Here is a 19,630-nt window from a genome sequence, read left to right as displayed (position 1 = left end):
GAGCCCTCTGTCTGCAAGGACTAGGAGAAAAGATGCAGGTCAGTCAGGTCACTGCGGGGATTAGCTACAGTTAGCTGACCTGCACTCTTATTGTATTTTTATACTCTCTGGCTTCAAAATGACAAAACGCCTTACGGAGAAAGGCTGAAAGCTAATAATTTTCTACTGCTTATGGGTCCGCCGAAAAGAAAAATGAACTATTGTCAGCCCACATTTTGAATTGATATAACAAACATAGACAGTGCTGATAGTGGTATTACTTTAGAGGCATGTCATCATCCAGCCGTTGAATCATTCAATTTCAAAAGACAACTCTTTCAGTGCCGGCCATTTTGGATGATTTTGACTGATCTTTCAAGGCACACAAAATATTGTGTTCTATAGCTATATGAACATGGCACATACCAAAGGAAAGATTAAACTCCTGTCTTTCATCAGAAAAAGAAAGTTTGTTTCTACCTTTTTCCGTTGTGTAATAATCGGTAGTAGAACATCGGTAAGTTTCAGGTAAATATCAGTTCCTGACTAGAAAACGGAGAAAACCAGGTTTTTGTGAAAAGATACATTTCAAGCATAACTTTCACTTTGACACAAATAGTTTTTGCTTTTTTTGACAGCTCAAGTATCTAAACAACTGCACCGACAGAAACAACACACACAAGGGGCTGTTTTACATCAAAATAACAACCATGAACTATTTACAATTTTCACATTTGGAACCGAACTACTGTATGTGTGCGCACACGCATGTGTGTGCATGTGCATGCGTTTAATATTCCCCTACAATGCCTAACCTGCTGCACGCTTCACTCTTCCACGCTCTCTCACTTCCTCCTTCCTGTCATGTGTGATTCTTCCATTCACATGATCCCTGCTGAGCTCTTATCAAATGCACTTTTTAAGCCATAAAAACTTCACGGTTTTTATGGCTTAAAAGTGCTCTGAAGTGAAATGAATTAGTGGAGAGTTGTGTCATCGCCTCTTTTTGCCTCTCATGCAAAAAAAACGTAAAAGACGTATAAATATGTTTGGTATTGAATGAGTTTATAAAGCTGTAATTTGCTGAGAAAGTAGGTCAGACCCCCCCATCAGATTGAATTGTTCAAGATTGTCATTTACTTCCTGATACAAGCACAAAATACCACTTTTTCAATGTCTTCTAGGTCCCCCCTCACCACCCCGAGACTTAGTCTACACCTTGAAGCAATCCACTCTCATCTTGGAATGGGGCGCACCATCCGACACAGGTGGCAGAGTGGATCTGACCTACAGCGTGGGCTGCCGGCGGTGTGCAAGCCGGCAGTGCGAGCCCTGCGGGGCGAGCATTGGCTTCGTACCTCAGCAGGTGGGCCTGACGGAGAGAACTGTGACTGTGGTCAATCTCCTTCCCAACACCAACTACACGTTCACCGTGGAGGCTCTGAACGGAGTGTCTGAGCTTCTGCCGAGCAAGAGGTTCTTCACACAGGTCAATGTGTCGACAAGTTTGCCTGGTGAGTCTCCAAATTGTCCAGAGGTATGAATGTGAGTGTGAATGATTGTTTGTCTATACGTGCCCATAAGAGCATAGAAAGCCTTTGTACGACCTTCTAAATACAGTTTTTAACAATATTAGAGCCCTCTGGATATGAAATAACACCCCCATGGTCAACTTTAAAGTTGTATTACCCAATATAGTAGACATAATAAGAGAAAATAAACCATTAAAGGCATAAATAAGGCTTGTGCTCGTGTGTGTTGCTGTAAATGTTTTTCCGGTGCTAAGGGAGCTGAGTTGGGGGCAGACAGGAAGTGATGTCGGAGGTTCAGAGTTGAGTTTTAGTTTGGTTTGGGTTACGGCTGCAAAAGTAGCCCGTGTTAGGGATTATTGTGCCCATCGTGAGATAATTCAAGCCTGCAATAAAAGCATGTTGTTCCTGCGATTAAGTCATAATTAATTTAGACAAAAATATGCTTAAATATGCATATTTATGCAGTTCCGAGTCGAAGGAGACATGTTATTCAAAATTGATCGACATGATGGAGGCAGCCAGTATGATGTTCTTTCGACTAAGCTTTCTCATTTTCTGTCTCATACAAAATGGCAGATTTCATGTTCAACATAGCATACACACAACTGAGGAGATTTTAAAAGAGAAATCCTTCAGCAGGCTTCACAAAGTGAAGCTCTCCGGAGAAGATAGCCCATAAAGATGGTTATATGCTTTTGTATCTTTGAATGATACGTTGCTTCTTTGGTAGAGACCCAGAACGGCGAACACAAAGCTGGCCTGTGAGCAGTGAAAATGAGCAGTTTGAAAGGGGAATGGTCAACTTTCATCCTCCCACACAACCGTGAAGAGCCTTTATGCCGCTTTGATTATTGACTCGCTCCTGTTTTTAAGATGCCTCTTCACACAGGCATGAAGATACACAAAACATTTATAGAATGCTAAATAATTGGGGTGTTTTCTGAGAAACCTACCTAAAATCCCGCGGCTTGAAGATGGTCCAGCATTGACCCAGCCAAGATTTGGTGGGAGCATCGCCTAGCTCATTGTGGGGGTAATTGGACAGCTACATACTGACGTTTTCTTTTTGCTTTTCATGTTGCTAACAGCTCGTACTTGTACATGAATGTTGTTGAGGACTATGCCTCTGTGGCCTGGATTCTATAACAATTGAGACATTATGTAAGAGCAACATCTGGACATTGGCTGAGTGGGAATATGTACTAGCATGACCTCAATTAGTGACTGGTGGTTTCATTTTACTGCTGATCTTCATCATGTTTCCTGTTTTTCAGTACAGTACAACCTCTATAGTTGAACACGAACCCTTCCAGGACACTGGTCCACCTCTAATTTTCCCATAGGAACTCATGAAAAACAAGAAAAATACAGTGGAACGTTGGTTAGCATCGGTCTGTTCCAGAAGGTTCGACTCTAACCGAAACGTACTCTGAATCAAATTTTTTCCCCATAACAAATAATGTAAACCCAATTAATCAGTTCCACAAAGCCAAAAATGTTAACACTAAACACTTTTTTTTAAATATAGTTTTACAGTTGTACTTTCAAATGCAGGAAATACACCTTGATTGAAGGCATGATTGTTGACAAAGACACGATGTGGCAGTGAGATCCACATGGACGATGCTGTGAGTTATTTCTTGAAATGTTTCTCACCTTTTTTTAATCAAAATGCTCACGCTTGCAACTTTCTTTTGCTCCATTGTGGGTTGTTTTGCAGCCGCACTCGAAAGAAAAGCAGAGACCTGTGGCAAAACTGTGTTATTTAGCAAAGAACTACAAGAGTCACTTGCTGACGCCATCATAGATGGGAGACGGAGCTGCCCTCCGGTTCCTGTTTCCATGTATTAGCAAGCTAATAGGCTGCTAACAAGGACATTTTGAGATAAAAATACACAAAGAACACAGACTCATGCGGTGTATTAACGACACAAGACACGTCCCACATTCCGCGCTCACCAGAAAATGTACTGTATACAAACTGAGGCAAAATTTTGGTGTGAAATGTTTACATTATCCGAAAAATAGGGCGTACACTGTATCTGTTAGTTAGTTACTCATATCATGTGTAGTTAGTTGCACTTGGAATTGTTTGTCCCCCATTTTGAATGGCATTTATTTTCAGAATAATCTGTTTGTGATGTTATATTTTGGAATGAAATAATCCAATATGTGCCAGATTTTTGTTCAGACTATGTTCCAATTAATCGTTTAACATGAATTGTCATACAAGTGGAATACAAAGTTGACCGGTTTTGAACTCTGCTAGGTCATTTTGTGCGGCCCTTGTTTGTCTAACCCAAGTTTCGTAAGACAAACATGCACACGTCCTCGACAGAGATGTTTTCAGCCCCGTAAAGGGATTTAGCTGGTCAAAACCCCTACGATCCACAGTTAAAAACAGCACACTGAGAAAAGGACAAACCATTGGTGATTGTTGTTCCTCCAGCCATGATTCTTTCACCCTTTCTCTCTTTTCTATCCCATTCCTGTCTGTTGGACTTGTCAGCACTTGCCATGGTGGTGATTTGTGGATATTATGGGGTATTAAGGTGTGAGTTGTCCTGCTAGCCGTATCATGGGGGATTGGGCAAGGGGTTAAGGGAGTGTGTTTGCAGGGGTTTCAGTAGACGTTCAGTGTCAGGGAGGATTTAGACTGACATTTGGTGTTGGGGTGTTTAATGCTGTGTATGCATGTGAGCGGATTGTGGCAGTCAACAGCGGTCCATAGATGGCATTTGATTTTGAAATGTTACTCTTTGTGTGGCTTTCCTCTCGTGGCTTTGCTTAACACTGGCTGAGTACCCATATCTGATAACATTATTTGGCACAGCACACACAAAAGACGCAGACAGTGTCGCATTTAGCCCGGAAACTAGATAATGAATCATTTCCATTCGAGATGCTCCATATTGGCTTTCTTACTGATATTGTCCAATACTTCATCAGCCCATACCGATATCGGCAGCAGCCCTTCCCTCAAACTAATGCCATGAACACATTATGATCTGTGCAAAATAAGACAAAAACTCCTGATATGAACTGATATCTCATTTTTATGCCAATATTGGCTGTAATAATACCTGAGCATGTTTTTTTGGTGGTTAAAGCTAATGAGCATTTTTTTAAATTTATTTGTAAAAATGTTAACTGATGAAAAAATTACGCACTTACCATCCGCCAATTAAATTGAAATGATGGTTCTGGCAGGAACCTCGTGTCCCAAAGTCAGCTGGGATAGGCTCCAGCATACCGCCGCGGCCCTATCGAGGACAAGCGGCATAGAAGACGGATGGATGGATGGGTTCTGGCAGGAAATGACGTGCACATACTTATCTTTTTAGTGTCTTTTTAGAAATACCTATAAGGGCAGTATGGGATTTACTAAAGGATGTGAGCCGTAGATTTTCAATTAAAACCTTGTCGCAAATGGGTGCACCTGAGCGAGGTGCATTATTCGAGAAGACAATGCATACTGCTTATACACATATACAGTATATGATGCATCCTATCTTGACAGTTAATAATTACAGTAATTCCTTTTTATCGCGGTTAATTTGCTCCAGACCCTAGTGTGCTAACTTAATTTTCGAAGTAGGATTCCTTATTTCTAAATGTGATATTATCATACCTACAGCATAGAAAACATGTTTACAACCTTCATAATGCGGGTTTTAACATTATTAGAGCCCTCTAGACGTTAAACGTGAGAAAAATCTTTCATCTCCCTCACTTGTTTGCTCCACTTCTGAGAGAAGAGATGCTCAAATGGTCGATTTTGAAGAAGTTTTGGGTTTTCATGATGTCCAGAACAAAAAACCTCCCCGCTCATGGACATCTATTACCTGTTCACTTTGTAAAAAAAGCAGGGTTATGTCTTAAAATAAAGCCTGGAGCTTCGTTGACTATCCGTCAGTCAGCTGCAGATGTGGGAGCTGGAAGTTTGATCATTTTGTTTTTCTTTAGCAAATAGGCTAACCGTGCAAGATAGCCTGTTAAAATGTGACTCTAATGTCTGCAATGTAGCTCACGTATACGCCGGTGTTGAATGCACGAGCGAATGCATTTTCAGCCATTTCTCTTAACTGTGCAGTGGGATATTAAACCAGTTTACGAAAAGAACCATTGTAAATGAACACTTTCTGTTTTTAAATGACAATTTGCTTGTGTTCTTGTGTTTTTAAAGGGGGGATGAAACTACGTGTGGGGATATGGGAGACAAAAAGGGAGCCGATGTAACCAATGTATCTGATTTACGGCATCAATTATGTTGGACACGTGCAGAGTTACAGTGCACATGCAACACGTTGACAAATATGTCCTATTACCATTAAAGCCACAGCCACACAAAACTTTGTAAACCCAAACAGTAGGTCAACTTACTGACCTTTGGTGTAATCCCGGTTCCTCACCTTCCTCCATGTTCTTTCCCTTACTTTCATAGTATCTCTCATGTTTCATTCCCCGGTCACCAAAAGCATGCAACCTTATTATTTGACATGGCCTTGCTTCCTTACTAGAACTAGTTTTCAGCCCTCAATCGCTTGCATCGCTGTCACTATCTTTCCTGCATGAGCCGTGTTTGTTTGCGTGGGCATGATAAGCCACGTTAGCCTTGAGTGTGTATCTGGTTGCTGGGAACATATTTAAAGAAGGGTGCTAACTGAGTTGCAGAAGTGAAGGTGCAAATGGGTGCTATGCTATGGTCACACTCTCTTGCACAAATTAAATGTAATGAATGCGCTGAGATCTTCCTTGGCAGCGCATAAAAGTAAGTGTGGAATGAAAACCCTCTATTAAAACCATATACGGAGTGACTTCTTTAAAAACATCCCTGCAAAAGAGATGCTCGCACATTTGTAAAGGAGGGAGAGGATTGCTCCCCAACAGATGGGCTTTTTATCAGGACTCTCCAGGCCATTGAGGGTATGGGGGGAGTTTTGCATGTTTGGATGAATGTTTGTATGGATGGATGAGTAAATAGGAAGATGGGGATAGAAACGTAGCAGGGGTTGCGTGAGTAGATGGGCTGGGTAAAAGAGGGATCAGAATTGCCAAGGGCTCATAGGGCCCCTTATCTAGTTGTGGATTATGTGTGTATCCATGTACGTGCATCTGTTGTGCGTGCACCAGGCCATTTGTATGTGGCAGCATTTCTCACGTGTGGGTTGCACCATTCTTTCATGCCGTGAACCCAGTGCTGCAGATGCGCAAGAACGGCACAACGCCGTAATATCTTTCCCCCAGCTTTGTCTAGCATTCGTGTGTGAGCGATGTGATCGAAAGCACACACACGGGTTGAATGTCTCGGCCCCCGGTGGTACTTCCAAAGCCCTTTAGCTGAGGCAGAGAAGTAGGGAGGGATGCAGGATGGCTGTAGTGATGGGGTGGGTCAGGGAGGAGGAAGGATTGGCATTTCAATATCCTGAGAGGATTACTGGCTCTGCTTAGATGGCTGGCCCCCGCGGAGTTACATGGGCCTGAGAGATGGGCGAATAAAGGCAGAAGGGGAAGAGAGAGGGGTTGAATGTAGAAGTTGAAAGAATGGGGAGCGGTGAGTGGTGTAGCAATGCAAGCAGAATGCCTTCTGGGTGCAGAGTCAAGGAGGCTCGGGGATGAAGAGTTTGTGCAGGACATCCGTAGACGGTGTGCAGACGACGGCAACCTTTTGTCTGAACTATGTGTCCTTGTGGTGCTTGAGGACAGTGACATGGGAATTTATGGAAATAATTAGACCATGACTTCCCATGTGAATTCATTATTATTATTATTATTAATGGAAATTTATTGGATTTATTTGATGTTTTTATTTTATTTGCTAACATGCAATCATAATAATGAACATTTAATTTTGTCATAAGCAGATAGGCATGCAAACTACCGTTTTAATATCAATTTTTTGTGTACAGTAGAACCTCGGTTAGCAGATTCAAAGGGAAAATATGTTGTCTCGTTACATAATAACGATCACGTTGGTTCAATGGGGACACATTTTACGCAACACATCCACTGAAAAGCTCAAGTATTTTCAAGTCATTCGACGAAAGTCCAAGTCAAGTCCCGAGTCACTGATGTCAAAGTCCAAGTCAAGTCAAGTCAAGTCCAAAGGGACTCGAGTCACAATTTTGATGCCTTCAGACTAGACTTTAAAAAACATAAAAATAAACATTTGACTATTGGTCGACTATGGACAAAATCTAACCCATGAGTTTTGACTATGAAAATCCTTAGTCGAAGACAGCCCTAAAAAATACGTCACAAATACTCATGGACTCACTCAGCGTATTCACACCACAAGACGCGGGCCATGTTGCCCACTAACCGGGAAATGTTTGTGAACCGAGGCAAAATTTTGGCCTAAACCGAAAAATATGCTAACCGAGGTTCCACTGTGACTGTCTTGTTCTAATTTGATCTAAATAATTGTTCTTGATCAACGGCGCACAAGCTTTTTTCACAGCCACCAATTCATGTTTCAGTAGGACTTATGAGTATTTCTGAGTTTGCGTGTAAGGATCAGGCTGGGATCACGTCTTCTGACTTTTTGACGCCGAGTGTGTGCTTTCATAATGTGAATCACAGCTCCTCGGCTGTCAATAAACACAACTTTTGTTTCCTTCATCAACTTCCAATAGCTTTTTTTTTTTTCTTCCTCCCTCCTCTCCACCTCAGTACCTTGTCTCCGCTCATCCCCGCCTCTAGCAGTCTGCATGGAGGCATTGGGATCCTTTTTTGCCTCCTTAATTAGAAGTGATGGGAAGGTGAGGCTTCAGCAGGCACTAAATGAATAGAGTCATCAAGCTACTTTTCAGGACTATAGCACAGCCACTTAAAACGCTTTGTCACCCAGTGATGGGAATTTTAATTGCCTACCTCTTGGCTTATAATTCCAGTCTATGAAGAGGCACTCGGAGTCTTTAGCGATGTGTGCTGTGGATGTGGATTTAACGGGCTTTTCTCTGTTGTCCCGGGGAGTGCGATGTTCGCTTTGATACCCGCACAAAGCTCGGGGGAAGGTGACCACACTCGCAAACAAACAGTGGTACGTTTAGAATTGACTTTAATGCACGCCTTTTGCTAAGCCAGAAAGAAAGACCAAAAAGACAATCAATACCGAGGGGATGTCATAATCACGAAAATATCAAAATTCTTCTCAGTGCTCACGTTCCGTGTGTTCTATAACACTTTGTTAGATGCCTCTGTTGAGAGAGACACGGTGTGTGTGCGCTTGAGGAGCTTTTGTGAAGCCCTGCTGAGTAAAACAGCAGGATTCTGCATAGATATGCTGCTGTCTGTCAGAGTGATAGCCAACTCCTCCCTTATACAACCAGTAGGTGGGTGACAGACTAATTAGCTCGTCAGATGAATAGCAAACCCTTTCTCACATGCACAAGCGTGCATGCCTGTACACACACACAGTCACTCTGACATTCTTTGACATTACTGCCACATGATGAAACTATACTCTCAACGTAATCCTATGCTGCTATTGTAATATATGGAATATGTGGCTAGCGATGCTCAATATCGGCTTTCTCACAGATACCAGATATTGTCCAGCGCTTCATAGGCATCAGATTTAGCCTCAAACTAACGTCAGGTCACATCCTGTGTCATGAATGAACACGTTATTCTTCTTTTACTGTGATGCCACTGGATGCATTTCGCAAATAAACAATGTAAGCTATATTAAAATTGCCATATTTGTTTTGTCGTGAAAAAATGACAAGTAGTCATCGACAAAAAATGTTCTCCCATCAACGAGTAACACAGCTTAGTCTAAATAAATTCACAAATAAGAATACATTAATGCCAGGAACAATGTAGTTTGGGAAGCTGCACATTTCTATGTTGCACAAACATCCGTATAAGAACAAAGTGCAAAATATGAAATTCTAGTAATGTGATTATTGCATTTAGAAACTGGGCTTATTCAACACATTGAGCATAATCGCATAATGGATGAAACATATTCGATTCCAAGTATTACTCCTCCTCGCATAAACAGCACTTTCATTGCAAATTTGCGTATTTACAACCTGAAAGTGAATTTCATTATCGGCAGAAAAAAACGATACAGTATATCGTTTTTATGCCAATATCATGTGACCGCAATACTAAAATTAACACGAGACTGTAACTTTTTAGAATTCACATCAATTCAATGAGAAGGCTGCACTAGAAATTGGGACCAAAATACACATCCTCAGCGATCATTAAAACAAGACACAGGTGGAAGACACAAGGCTCGGCCAGGAAGCGATTGACAGATGCGTGAGGAAAAGGGCAGGCCTGACAAGGCGCCGGTGAGGCTAATGATGAGAGAAGGAGGGACTTGGCACAGAAACATGCGATGCTATCCTATTCAAAGTAAAGAAAGAAAATTGAATAACAAGCAAAAGGAATATAAATGTTATAATTTGCTGATTAGGTCTAACACACCTAGTTTGAATACTCAAGTCCAGATAAGTACGCATTTATCTACCCTATACCCTATCTACCCTATACCGACTGTGGTGCCGGTGCGGTTATTTTCTGGACAAATACACCACATGGTGCCCAAAGTTTGATCCCATCAGTCAGATTTTTACTTGAAAGTTCAAGAATCACGGCCAAATTTGGCACGCACTGTTACTCTCTCACATGGAAAATTCTGAAACCATTGCAGTTAAGCATGCCGTAACTGTACAAATGCAGAAAAAATACTCTTAAAATGTTAAATAGCAGACAATATTTCACCTGGAGAACATCCAATGTATTCACAACACAAAATATGGCCTGCTAGCACGCTAATGTTAGCAGCTAACGATAGTACATCCACTTAGAACAGCATCTTAAGTAAATACAATAGTGCAGGGGTCACCAACCTTTTTGAAACCGAGAGCTACTTGTTGGTTACTGATTAATGCGAAGGGCTACCAGTTTGATACACACTTCTGAAATAGCCAAGGTGCTCAATTTACCTTTAACAATATGTCATTATGAACTCATTCAATACCAAAGACGTACTTATACATTTTTAGAAACCCGAACACCCGATCCCAAAGACGTCTTTTGCGAGAGGCAAAAAGAGGTGATGCCGCAACTGCACACTAATTGATGTCACCTTTAGAGCAGTTTTAAGCCATAAAAACGGCCACAAGGTGGCAGAAGTGTATTTGATAAGAGCTCGGCATGTGAATTTGAATGGAAAAAACATCAATGACCGCAAGGAGGAAGTGGAAGAACGTGGAAGGAGTGTAGCGTGCAGAAGGTTACGCTTTGTAGGGAAATTTTAACGCATGCGTTCAAACACACAGTTCAATTCCAAATGTGAAAACTGCAAATAGTTCATGGTGTTATATTTGTTGTTGTTGTGGTATAGTTGTTTAGATATTTGAGCTGTCACAAAAGCAAAGAATTTGTGTCAAAGTGAAAGTTATGCTTGAAATGTATCTTTTCACAAAAAAGCTGTTTTTTTTTTACCTTTTTTTAGTCAGGAACTGACATTTTCCTGAAACTTACCTACAGTATGTTCTATTGCTGATTACTAAAGAACGGAAAAAGGTAGAAACCAACTTTTTTTTTTCTGATGAAAGACGGGAGTCTAATGTTTCTTTTGGTAGGTTCCATGTTAGCCGTAGAACACAATATACTGTGTGCCTGGAAAGATCAATCACAATTGTCGAAAGTAGCCGGTACTCAAGGGGTTGTCTTTTGAAAAATGGCGGGGGTTGAATGATGATATTCATCTACAGTGTTTACATGTGCGGATGCGTTGCAGCGGTCTTCAGCCGCTGTTGAACACACAGACAACAATAGATGGGCAGTGATACGACGGGAGAGAAAGTAACGCCGAGCGATTGTAAGGTTAGATTTTTTTCTTGGAAGTATTACTCTTTTGAACGCATATCGTTTTGAGAAGCCGAACTCTTTTCTTAAGTGGCCACACCAACTAACTAGAACTATGTTCCTCTTCACCGAAATCCGACCAGACTCTGTTCACAGGACGAAGTGGGGGGTAAGTCGCTGTTGATGCACTCTACTGATTGGGATGTCATACAACTTCATGTCAAAATATCCGAACTATCCCTCTAACATATTTTCGTCGGGGGTTTGCACAAACACTCAACCTAACTCTGAGTAGCAACCTGAGCACCAATTCTAGCGCTAACATGAACAACGTTAGAGGTGCTACCAATATTACAGCCTTTTGTGGAAGTCTTCAGGGGTTGCCGTGACACCGGCAGTGATTAATATCTTTTTTTTGCGACCCTCAAATGATTTTTGAAGTAGTTATTACAACATTTTGATATTTGTTTAGTGTTTTTGATCCTCTTAATCTCCTCCTTGTTATCAGTCGGCATAGACTCTGTCTTGTTTGCAGCTGTCCTGCTCTCACCCACCCGCCTACTGACTGACACGTTTAATTAGGCCGTCACTGAGACTCTTTTTCCTTGTCACACTAATAGACATCCTCTTCCTTCACTTACACACATACACACGCGTGCACAAGTCAAGTCAGAGCAACATGTGATCTTGGTCGTAAACCGTGTAGGAGAAGCGTCCAGGTGCATCATCTGCGCCAGTCCACCCATTCACACGTTCAGTACATGCATGTCCGAGATATGAGTGTGTGCTTGTGTGTTCATGTTTTTCCCTCCCCTCCTTGTGCCCGGGTCTTCTTTTGTGATGGCCTACGGGGTTTCGGTGGAGTTATTTGCCAGCATTGTGGTATTTAACGCACCAGCAAGCTGGCACTCCGGTGTCTGTGGGCCAAAACTTTGTCGAGCTCCTCAAAATACAAATTTTCTTCAAATTTCTTCTGCACTTCTTCGGACATCCAAATAGACAAGAGACAACGGGCTTCCTCTGGTGTCCATGTTTTCTGAAAGTTTTCCATTGTTAGAGTTTGCAGTGCTATGTTAAAAAGATGGAGGTCATTTGCAGACTTTTTTTTTTTTAGGTAACCCCGCCCACCTCATTGTGCAAAGGGTTCGCCCACTCGGCCCAGCAAGCTTTTGCAGCCAGAGTTGAACCAGAAAAGACAGCTTCAGTTCTAACCAATTGTGGAACCTTGACAATGGAAAACCAAAGCGCTGAGAACCGGCTCCGAAGCAGGCACAGTGGAAAAGAAGTATGTGTGGCCAACTTGCTAACCACTTGGCCACCGTGCGGCCCCTGAGAAACAACACGATTTATTAATTAGTGTGTTTTTGAAAAACCATGATAGATTGAAGCCAAAATTTGAAGCGTGAAGTGGTGAGGGACTGCTGTTGTGTATTTCTTTTTTAAATAACGAATAAAATAGTGAGTAATAGTGAGGTGCAGTTCTTAACCCAGCTATTTTTTCCAAATGTAGCCAATTTTACATGACGGAAGAGGAATTTAACGCTCTCAGTGCATCGACCCAGTAGCTAGTGAATGTGCTTAAATTCACTTTTTGTATCTTGGAATTGCCTTAACGTAATGTATCCTTAATTAAGGATTAAAAAAACAAGCAATGTTCCAACTTTTGATAGCAGTCTGGAGTGGTCAACTCTGATTTGGGTTTGTGTGTGCAGGCAGGAGGGCGAGTGGCTATGTTTTAATCTTCTTGAAATGGCACATTTTGTGGACTCCCAATTTCATCCCCGCTGCTGCTGAGAAGTAATGGCTCCTTGTTGACCGATAAATAGACCCTCTAGGTAGTATCAAATCAGGCCCGATTTCTCACTGGGCATTGTTTGTCGTGGAGTGTGCAAGGAGAAACAAGGAGCAATTAGCAGTTCCAGCTGATAAATTTCTGGTGTTTTCGCAAGTATACTGCCTAGCTTAAGTTGCGTTATGACTATTCACAAATATTCTACATCCGCAGGTAGTCTCACAGTCTTCTTATTCCATCATTTCTTCTGTCGTAAACTGTTTGACACAGTACAGGATTTAAGTGGATCATCAACGACTGAGACCTACAACGTGAAGTTTCTAATCCTGACGCTTAGTTTGTTGGTATGTTGTGAGCACTTCACACGTTCGTGCCTGTGAATAATGCCATTCATCCAGGTCATCGTATTCTCAGGGCACTGACTCAATCGGTTCTCTTGGGAGACGTTTTGCCGCTCGTCCAAGCAGGCTTCATAAGTTCATGCTCAATGACTAGGTGGGACAAACACCGGTCTGACTAGGTAGGACAGCCCTAGTCTGAGGAGTTAGTGGAGGATCCTAAGTGTTTATCCTCTTAAGATGAGAGGAATCTCTGAACGCCACCTCTTTCCCACATACTGTACAGTGCTGTCCCTTCACCCTTCCTAAAAGCTTCAATCATTTAGCCTCTGACAAATTAACGAGACACAGCCACCTTGGCTCCAGGGGTGTCCATGACCATTGTTACATCTGAATGGAATACTAATGACTGTCGTTGGCTGGCAGAGTCCCCACTCTATTGTATCTTAACGATTGGCATTTGACGCCACAAAAGAGTGAAATCGTTCTTGTCTGGACATCCTTCTGCTTTAAAGGAAACCTGCACCAACTCCTTAGACTCGGGCTGAACGACCTAGTGAGAAGACTAGTGTTTGTCTCACCTTGTCATTGACCATAAACTGATGAAGCGTGCTTGGATGAGAAACGAAAGGCCTTCTAAGACGACCTGAATAGTCCAGTCGCAATCGATTCAATGCCCCGAGTTCACAATTGTGTTTTATTGTGTGTTTGTTGACGTTTGAAGTCAGTCAGGGTCTTGCTTTGAAAGAGGGAACAGATGATGTATCCCGTATAATCTCTTTATGGTGTTTATTCTGACCATAATTCACCCAAAGTTGAGGAGCCTTTACCGAAAATTGTCTTGCACTGCTGGTGTCGGCTCCAGCTCACTTGCGACCCTGAACAGAATATGCGGGAAAATAAAGGAATGAATATAATATCATTCCAATCCAATAACCAACATTTACTGTAGAATAAGTCAGGTCTAGCTCAGAGGTGCCCACTCTTCCGAAAGTTAACAATCTCCTGGATTGTGATGTGTTAGTGTGGATATAAAATACTGTAACTTTCGTCCGGATGTTGAAAGGGATGACGTGAAGGCAGTCGATAATCTCTTCAGTGGAACGGGTAACTAACTGTTGGCCGCAACCATGCCAAAATAACATCCACACACCTCTACACAACATACAGCCGTCTATCACCGCACCCACATGCCGTCTCCCCCTCCCTTTCCCTCGCCTTCCTGGTGGTCATCCAATCACCAGTCAGGACTGAGCCTGTACACATCCACGGTGTCGCAGAAAAATGATACAAATTTTAGGCAATGACCACATGAACACGGATATTTTCAGAAATGAAAAAAATGTATCTTCTCCTCTAGTGTTTATGTGCGTTATCATGCGTATGCATGCACAACAAAACCAACCAATCATGATCTGTTGTTAAATAAGGTTTTAAACGACACACACAAGCGTTAAATGTTAGCTCTGATTTAGTTAACCAAGCTAAGCCATTTAAAACTTCTAAAAAAAAAAAAAAAACTGTAGAGGATAGCACATCCCAAGTGCATTCTTAACAGGGATTTTGGGCCCGTTGACAGAAATCCTTGCAGCAGTTGTTGCACCAAAAATCCCAAGGGAGTGCCAAAGCAAAAGAAACTAAATGTTCCCACTTCTCTGCTGTCACTCACATAAATTGTTGCACCATCCGTTTAACTAAGGTAGGAGCCGGTGGGACTGCGCCCAGTGGGAATGGCTTCCCAACTTTCTGTTAACCCTTTGAACGTGACACATCCCATTTGCATAGGGCTCTTTTTATGACTTCCATCAATGTTCACTGCCATCATGTCTGTTCAGTGTAGATGGAGGCGCTGTGCATCATAGCATGTAATGTTGCACAAATATGGATCTCCGCCCGACAAGATGGATATCGTTTCAGAAGAGGCACATGCATACAGGTTCCTCGAACCAATCGGAATAGACATGATGTATTTGGTAAATGAGAGGATATTGTAAGAAAAAAAATATACTGTAAAAGGAAACGATGAGCGATAGTAAAGACAGATTCAAAAATGATGGAAGTGATCGAAATCTGCATGAGGAGAGAAAAAAAAGTTACGCCCGAGAGAGAGAGCTCTGTGTCTGTCTGCTTTGATAATGAAACAGCAATGCCAGTTGTGCAACCGCTGTCTTTGTACGCACGGATGCAAGCGCCTGGAGCAGCAGCTGCCATTTTGTGCCAAAGTCAATTCATGGCTCTACCTGCCATAGAGAGTCGTGCTCGAGACGCCACATAACCCCCCAGTGTCTGCATAATGAGAGGCCTGTACTGGGGCTGTGCATCAAGAAGCAGCTTTGAATTGAAATTCATAAGAGTCTTTCAGGAAACTAGCTTTTCAGTTCCAGTCTGCGAGTAAAGAAGGCGAAGTTTAAACCAGCTGCATTCCTGCGGCAATGCATGTAGACTTGTAAGTAGGAAGAATGATTAGAAGTGTGGTTACTGCAGAAAGCAAATTACACATCTGTGTGTATATCTTGACTATGGGCCTGAGCTATTAAATATTTGCACGTATAAAAATACATGCAAACTTGATAGCGAGGACGAAACTGATCTACTGACAGTGTGTGCTGAAGATTGCGAGCGAAATAGCTCGCGCAATCCATTTTGCTTGTTTGCCTTCATGAAATGCAGAATATTCAGCAGTCCCGTGTTCATCACGGTTAATCGGTCCTAGACCCGACCGTGATAAGTGAATTTCCACAAAGCAGGATTCCTTATTTATAAATTCAATATTTTTTTAGGTAGACCATAGAAAACCTGTGTACGACCTTTTAAATACGGCTTTTAACATTAATAGAGCCCTCTAGATATGAAACAACACCCCTATAGTCTCCTTTACACTCATATTACCATATATAGTAGACATAAAAAGAGAAAATAAGACATATTAGTCATAGATAACAAAATGTAATAATCATAATAACAATAATAATAATAGATTACATTTATAATGTAATCTATTGTCTATCCACCAATGGCTTTTAAGATCTTGCATATAGATACACTAAAATAGCATTATTATGATGATGCAATGTTTCTGCTGGAGTTGACCGGTGTGTTTATTTGCATCCTCCACCAAGACCTCCAACTCCATGCCTTCAAAACTCATTTTGGGTTTACAGACACCCTGCTCTCCCAATCTCTCCAGACACAAAATCCTCAGTTTGCACCACTTTTGCACTTCTTAACAATTACCAGTAGATCACCAGCAATTTTTAATTTAGCGCTCGTTACTTGGGATCTTAGTAGATCAGCGCTGTGTATAGTAATACGATGCCTGCTTCATTTAAAAGCAGCAACTCTGCGTTCAATTCAGTGAAATGTCATAGTTGCTGCGTTGTGCCAAACAAATATTTTTCCTCGAAACACGTAATCCGCTGTGGCGACCCTTAATGGGCCAAGCTGGAAGCAGTAGAAGAAGATTCTTCTTATCACTGTGTTCCTTTGAAGTCTGCAGACCTTATGTGGGTCACTGATTGTTGTGTGCACTGCAGAGCTTTTATCGTGGGCATGTTCTGTATCTGTATGTTTTTGTGACAAGTGTCTGTCTACCTATCAGTGTCTCGCCAATGTTGTTTCTATTGTGTGATGAGACTTTGGAAATGACTTGTGTACTTCCAACTCCAGGCTTGGGAAGCTTATTGCCTGCAAAGCCATCGCCTTTTCTACAGTATATTGCTTGTGGAACTCATTCTGTGTGTGTGTGTGTAGGTGTGTGTGTGTGTGTGTGTGTATGTATCAGTGCAAAAACCATTTTAGATGAGAGTCGACATCAATTGTGGCCCCTAAATTACAATGTCATACTCACTTCCTGCATGGAGTCATTCACTCTTGTTTTGTGTGAAAATATATGACAGTACATCCCACGATTTTCGCTGGGGTAGCGTTCCGGCACCACGAGTGAATGGCAAAAAAAAAACCCGTTGACGTTCTTCTCCGAGTTCGAAACATTTGCAATAAAAGTGGAATTATTAGATTAGATTCACCTCCAGAAGCCTCCCCTTCTTGCGACACAATCCAGGTTTAAGCCCTAAATATGCTTCACACGCTTATTAAACACAAGTATAAAATGCAAAATGTTTAATTACTCACCATTGTTGAATGAAAATGTAAGATGATAGCTGAACAGATGGAATCTGAGTCAACCTGGTCATCAGGCTAGAGCTCGAGGTTAGCAGGCCAGAGTAGTACATAATCCACGCCTGTTGAATATCAGAGACAGTTTACGATCATATATTAAATTGTGTTCACTTCGCTGCAAGTTTGCTAATGCTTTCATAGCCAAACAAACTCTTGGGTCTCATAGCACACAACCACAGTGTGTTAATTTATCCCTTTCATTCATCATTTACAGTCGTGCCTTGGTTAACATCATGAATCCATTCCAGAAGGTCCGACTCAAACCAATACGGACTCTAACCAAAGCAATTTTTCCCATAGAAAATCCAATTAATCTGTTCCAGACACCCAAAAATGTTAACACAAAACACATTTGATAGATAATACCTATAATTTTACATGCACAAAATAATGCAAACATAATTACAAATGAATGGACAACTGAACATTTACCATCACTTTTACCTAGAGGGAGGGGGAGGAGATAATACTTTGTATACATTACTGTTTCTGCAGCCGTGTGTTGTTTACATACCTCTGAAATGACGACGATCTTCACTTTAACCCATAAAACTTGCACCCTTCATCGCCTTTTTCTTTTGTGTGGTCCATGTTTTTGTTACGTTGTGTATCTCTCTACAACTCAGACATAAACAAACAGTGTTGCTCTAAAATGGTACCCGCGGGCCACAATGCATTCCACGATCACGTGCACGTATCGCGAGTTTTCATCTTGGCCGCGTGATCCAAGACGGTGACGTAAACAATATTTTTGGTATTTTGGACGCTAAACAAGCAGGTGAACGCAAACCAAGGCAAAATTTTTGCAAAAAATGCGCTAACTGAGGTACCACTGTATATGTATTTATATGCAATTGTTTTCTGAATGTGAAACTGTAATTGCAAAACTATAAAAATGTCTTTTGTGTTCTAGTTTTTGAGGCTTTGTGTTAGTTTGCAAAGAACTAGGATGTCAGCTGCTGATGACATCGTAAACAGGCAACAAAGCTGACTTTAGGTTCGTGTTTCCATGTATTCGCAAGCTAATAGGTTGCTAACAAAGACGTTTTGTGATAACAATGCATTAAGAACACAAGGTGGATATCAATAACACAACAAGATGTGCGCCATATTGTACACTGACCAGAAAACGTGCGCAAACTGAGGCAAAATGTTGGCGTAATTTTTTATGTAAACCGACAAACCTGCTAACCAGGGCATATGCTAATCAAAGCCATGTTATCGGTATAATAACATGTACTATTATGACATTTTGCAGCAATATGTGTAATGTTTATCACTCTTCTTACATAAGTAAGTTATATTTTATTCTTGTATACACTTTCTATGTGGTGTATTGTTGGTGTGTTTTCATCAAACACATCCAAAAGTGGGTTACTGGTATTTGGAAAGTCTTTAGGAATGTTTACCCTGCAGGACATGTTTACAATATTACCTGAATATTGCATAAGGAATACAACATTTTGCATGGTACGTGGAATTGTTAGCAGGTCGTTGATGGTCCAGAAATGCAGACGTGCACTTTGGATTCCCCTTATTTTCAAAGCAGTCAAGTGATTGTGGGTACACATCTGTAGAAAAATCATCCCAACGTGTTCTTTGGTGGTGAGATTGAGCTCTAATGTGTTTTGGGGTTTGGGAGCAAGCACCAGTCTTATGCATAATTCAGCACTGAAGGAAGCAAAAGAAGCGCAAACAGCAGTCTGCAGTTAAAGGTGAGGTGAGCAGATTTACTCTATGTTCTTGATTTAGTGTATCAAATACCAAAGTTCTTGTGTTTAGGTCCCATTAGTTTTGTTTGTCCTTGTCCTTGTTGTGTAATTGTTATCTTTTTCTATAACGGATTGACTACAGTAGCAGATTTGGCCAAATAACTCACAGATATCGGGGCATATGAAAGAAGATGTCACAGAACCGCCAGTGGTTGAAAACAACTTTTTCTGGCCACATTTGACATTCAGCCTTTCAATCCATACACT

At 41.5% G+C, this 19,630-nt stretch overlaps 1 protein-coding gene across 4 annotated transcripts in view; it reads left to right on the top strand.

Annotated features, from left to right (window-relative positions):
- Positions 1-19,630, top strand: part of LOC129173226 (ephrin type-A receptor 7-like) — a 211,656-nt gene that overhangs the window by 141,290 nt on the left and 50,736 nt on the right. For all 4 annotated transcript variants that reach the window (XM_054763942.1, XM_054763941.1, XM_054763943.1 and 1 more), the window contains exon 5: positions 1,164-1,493. In XM_054763942.1, coding sequence (XP_054619917.1) covers positions 1,164-1,493 — 330 coding nt within the window. The remainder of the gene's footprint in view (positions 1-1,163; positions 1,494-19,630) is intronic.

Source organism: Dunckerocampus dactyliophorus, chromosome 20 (genome assembly GCF_027744805.1).
Source record: "Dunckerocampus dactyliophorus isolate RoL2022-P2 chromosome 20, RoL_Ddac_1.1, whole genome shotgun sequence".
NCBI classification, from domain to species: domain Eukaryota; kingdom Metazoa; phylum Chordata; class Actinopteri; order Syngnathiformes; family Syngnathidae; genus Dunckerocampus; species Dunckerocampus dactyliophorus.
Note: the sequence above shows the minus strand (reverse complement) of the source record. Positions and strands in the feature narration are given on the sequence as shown.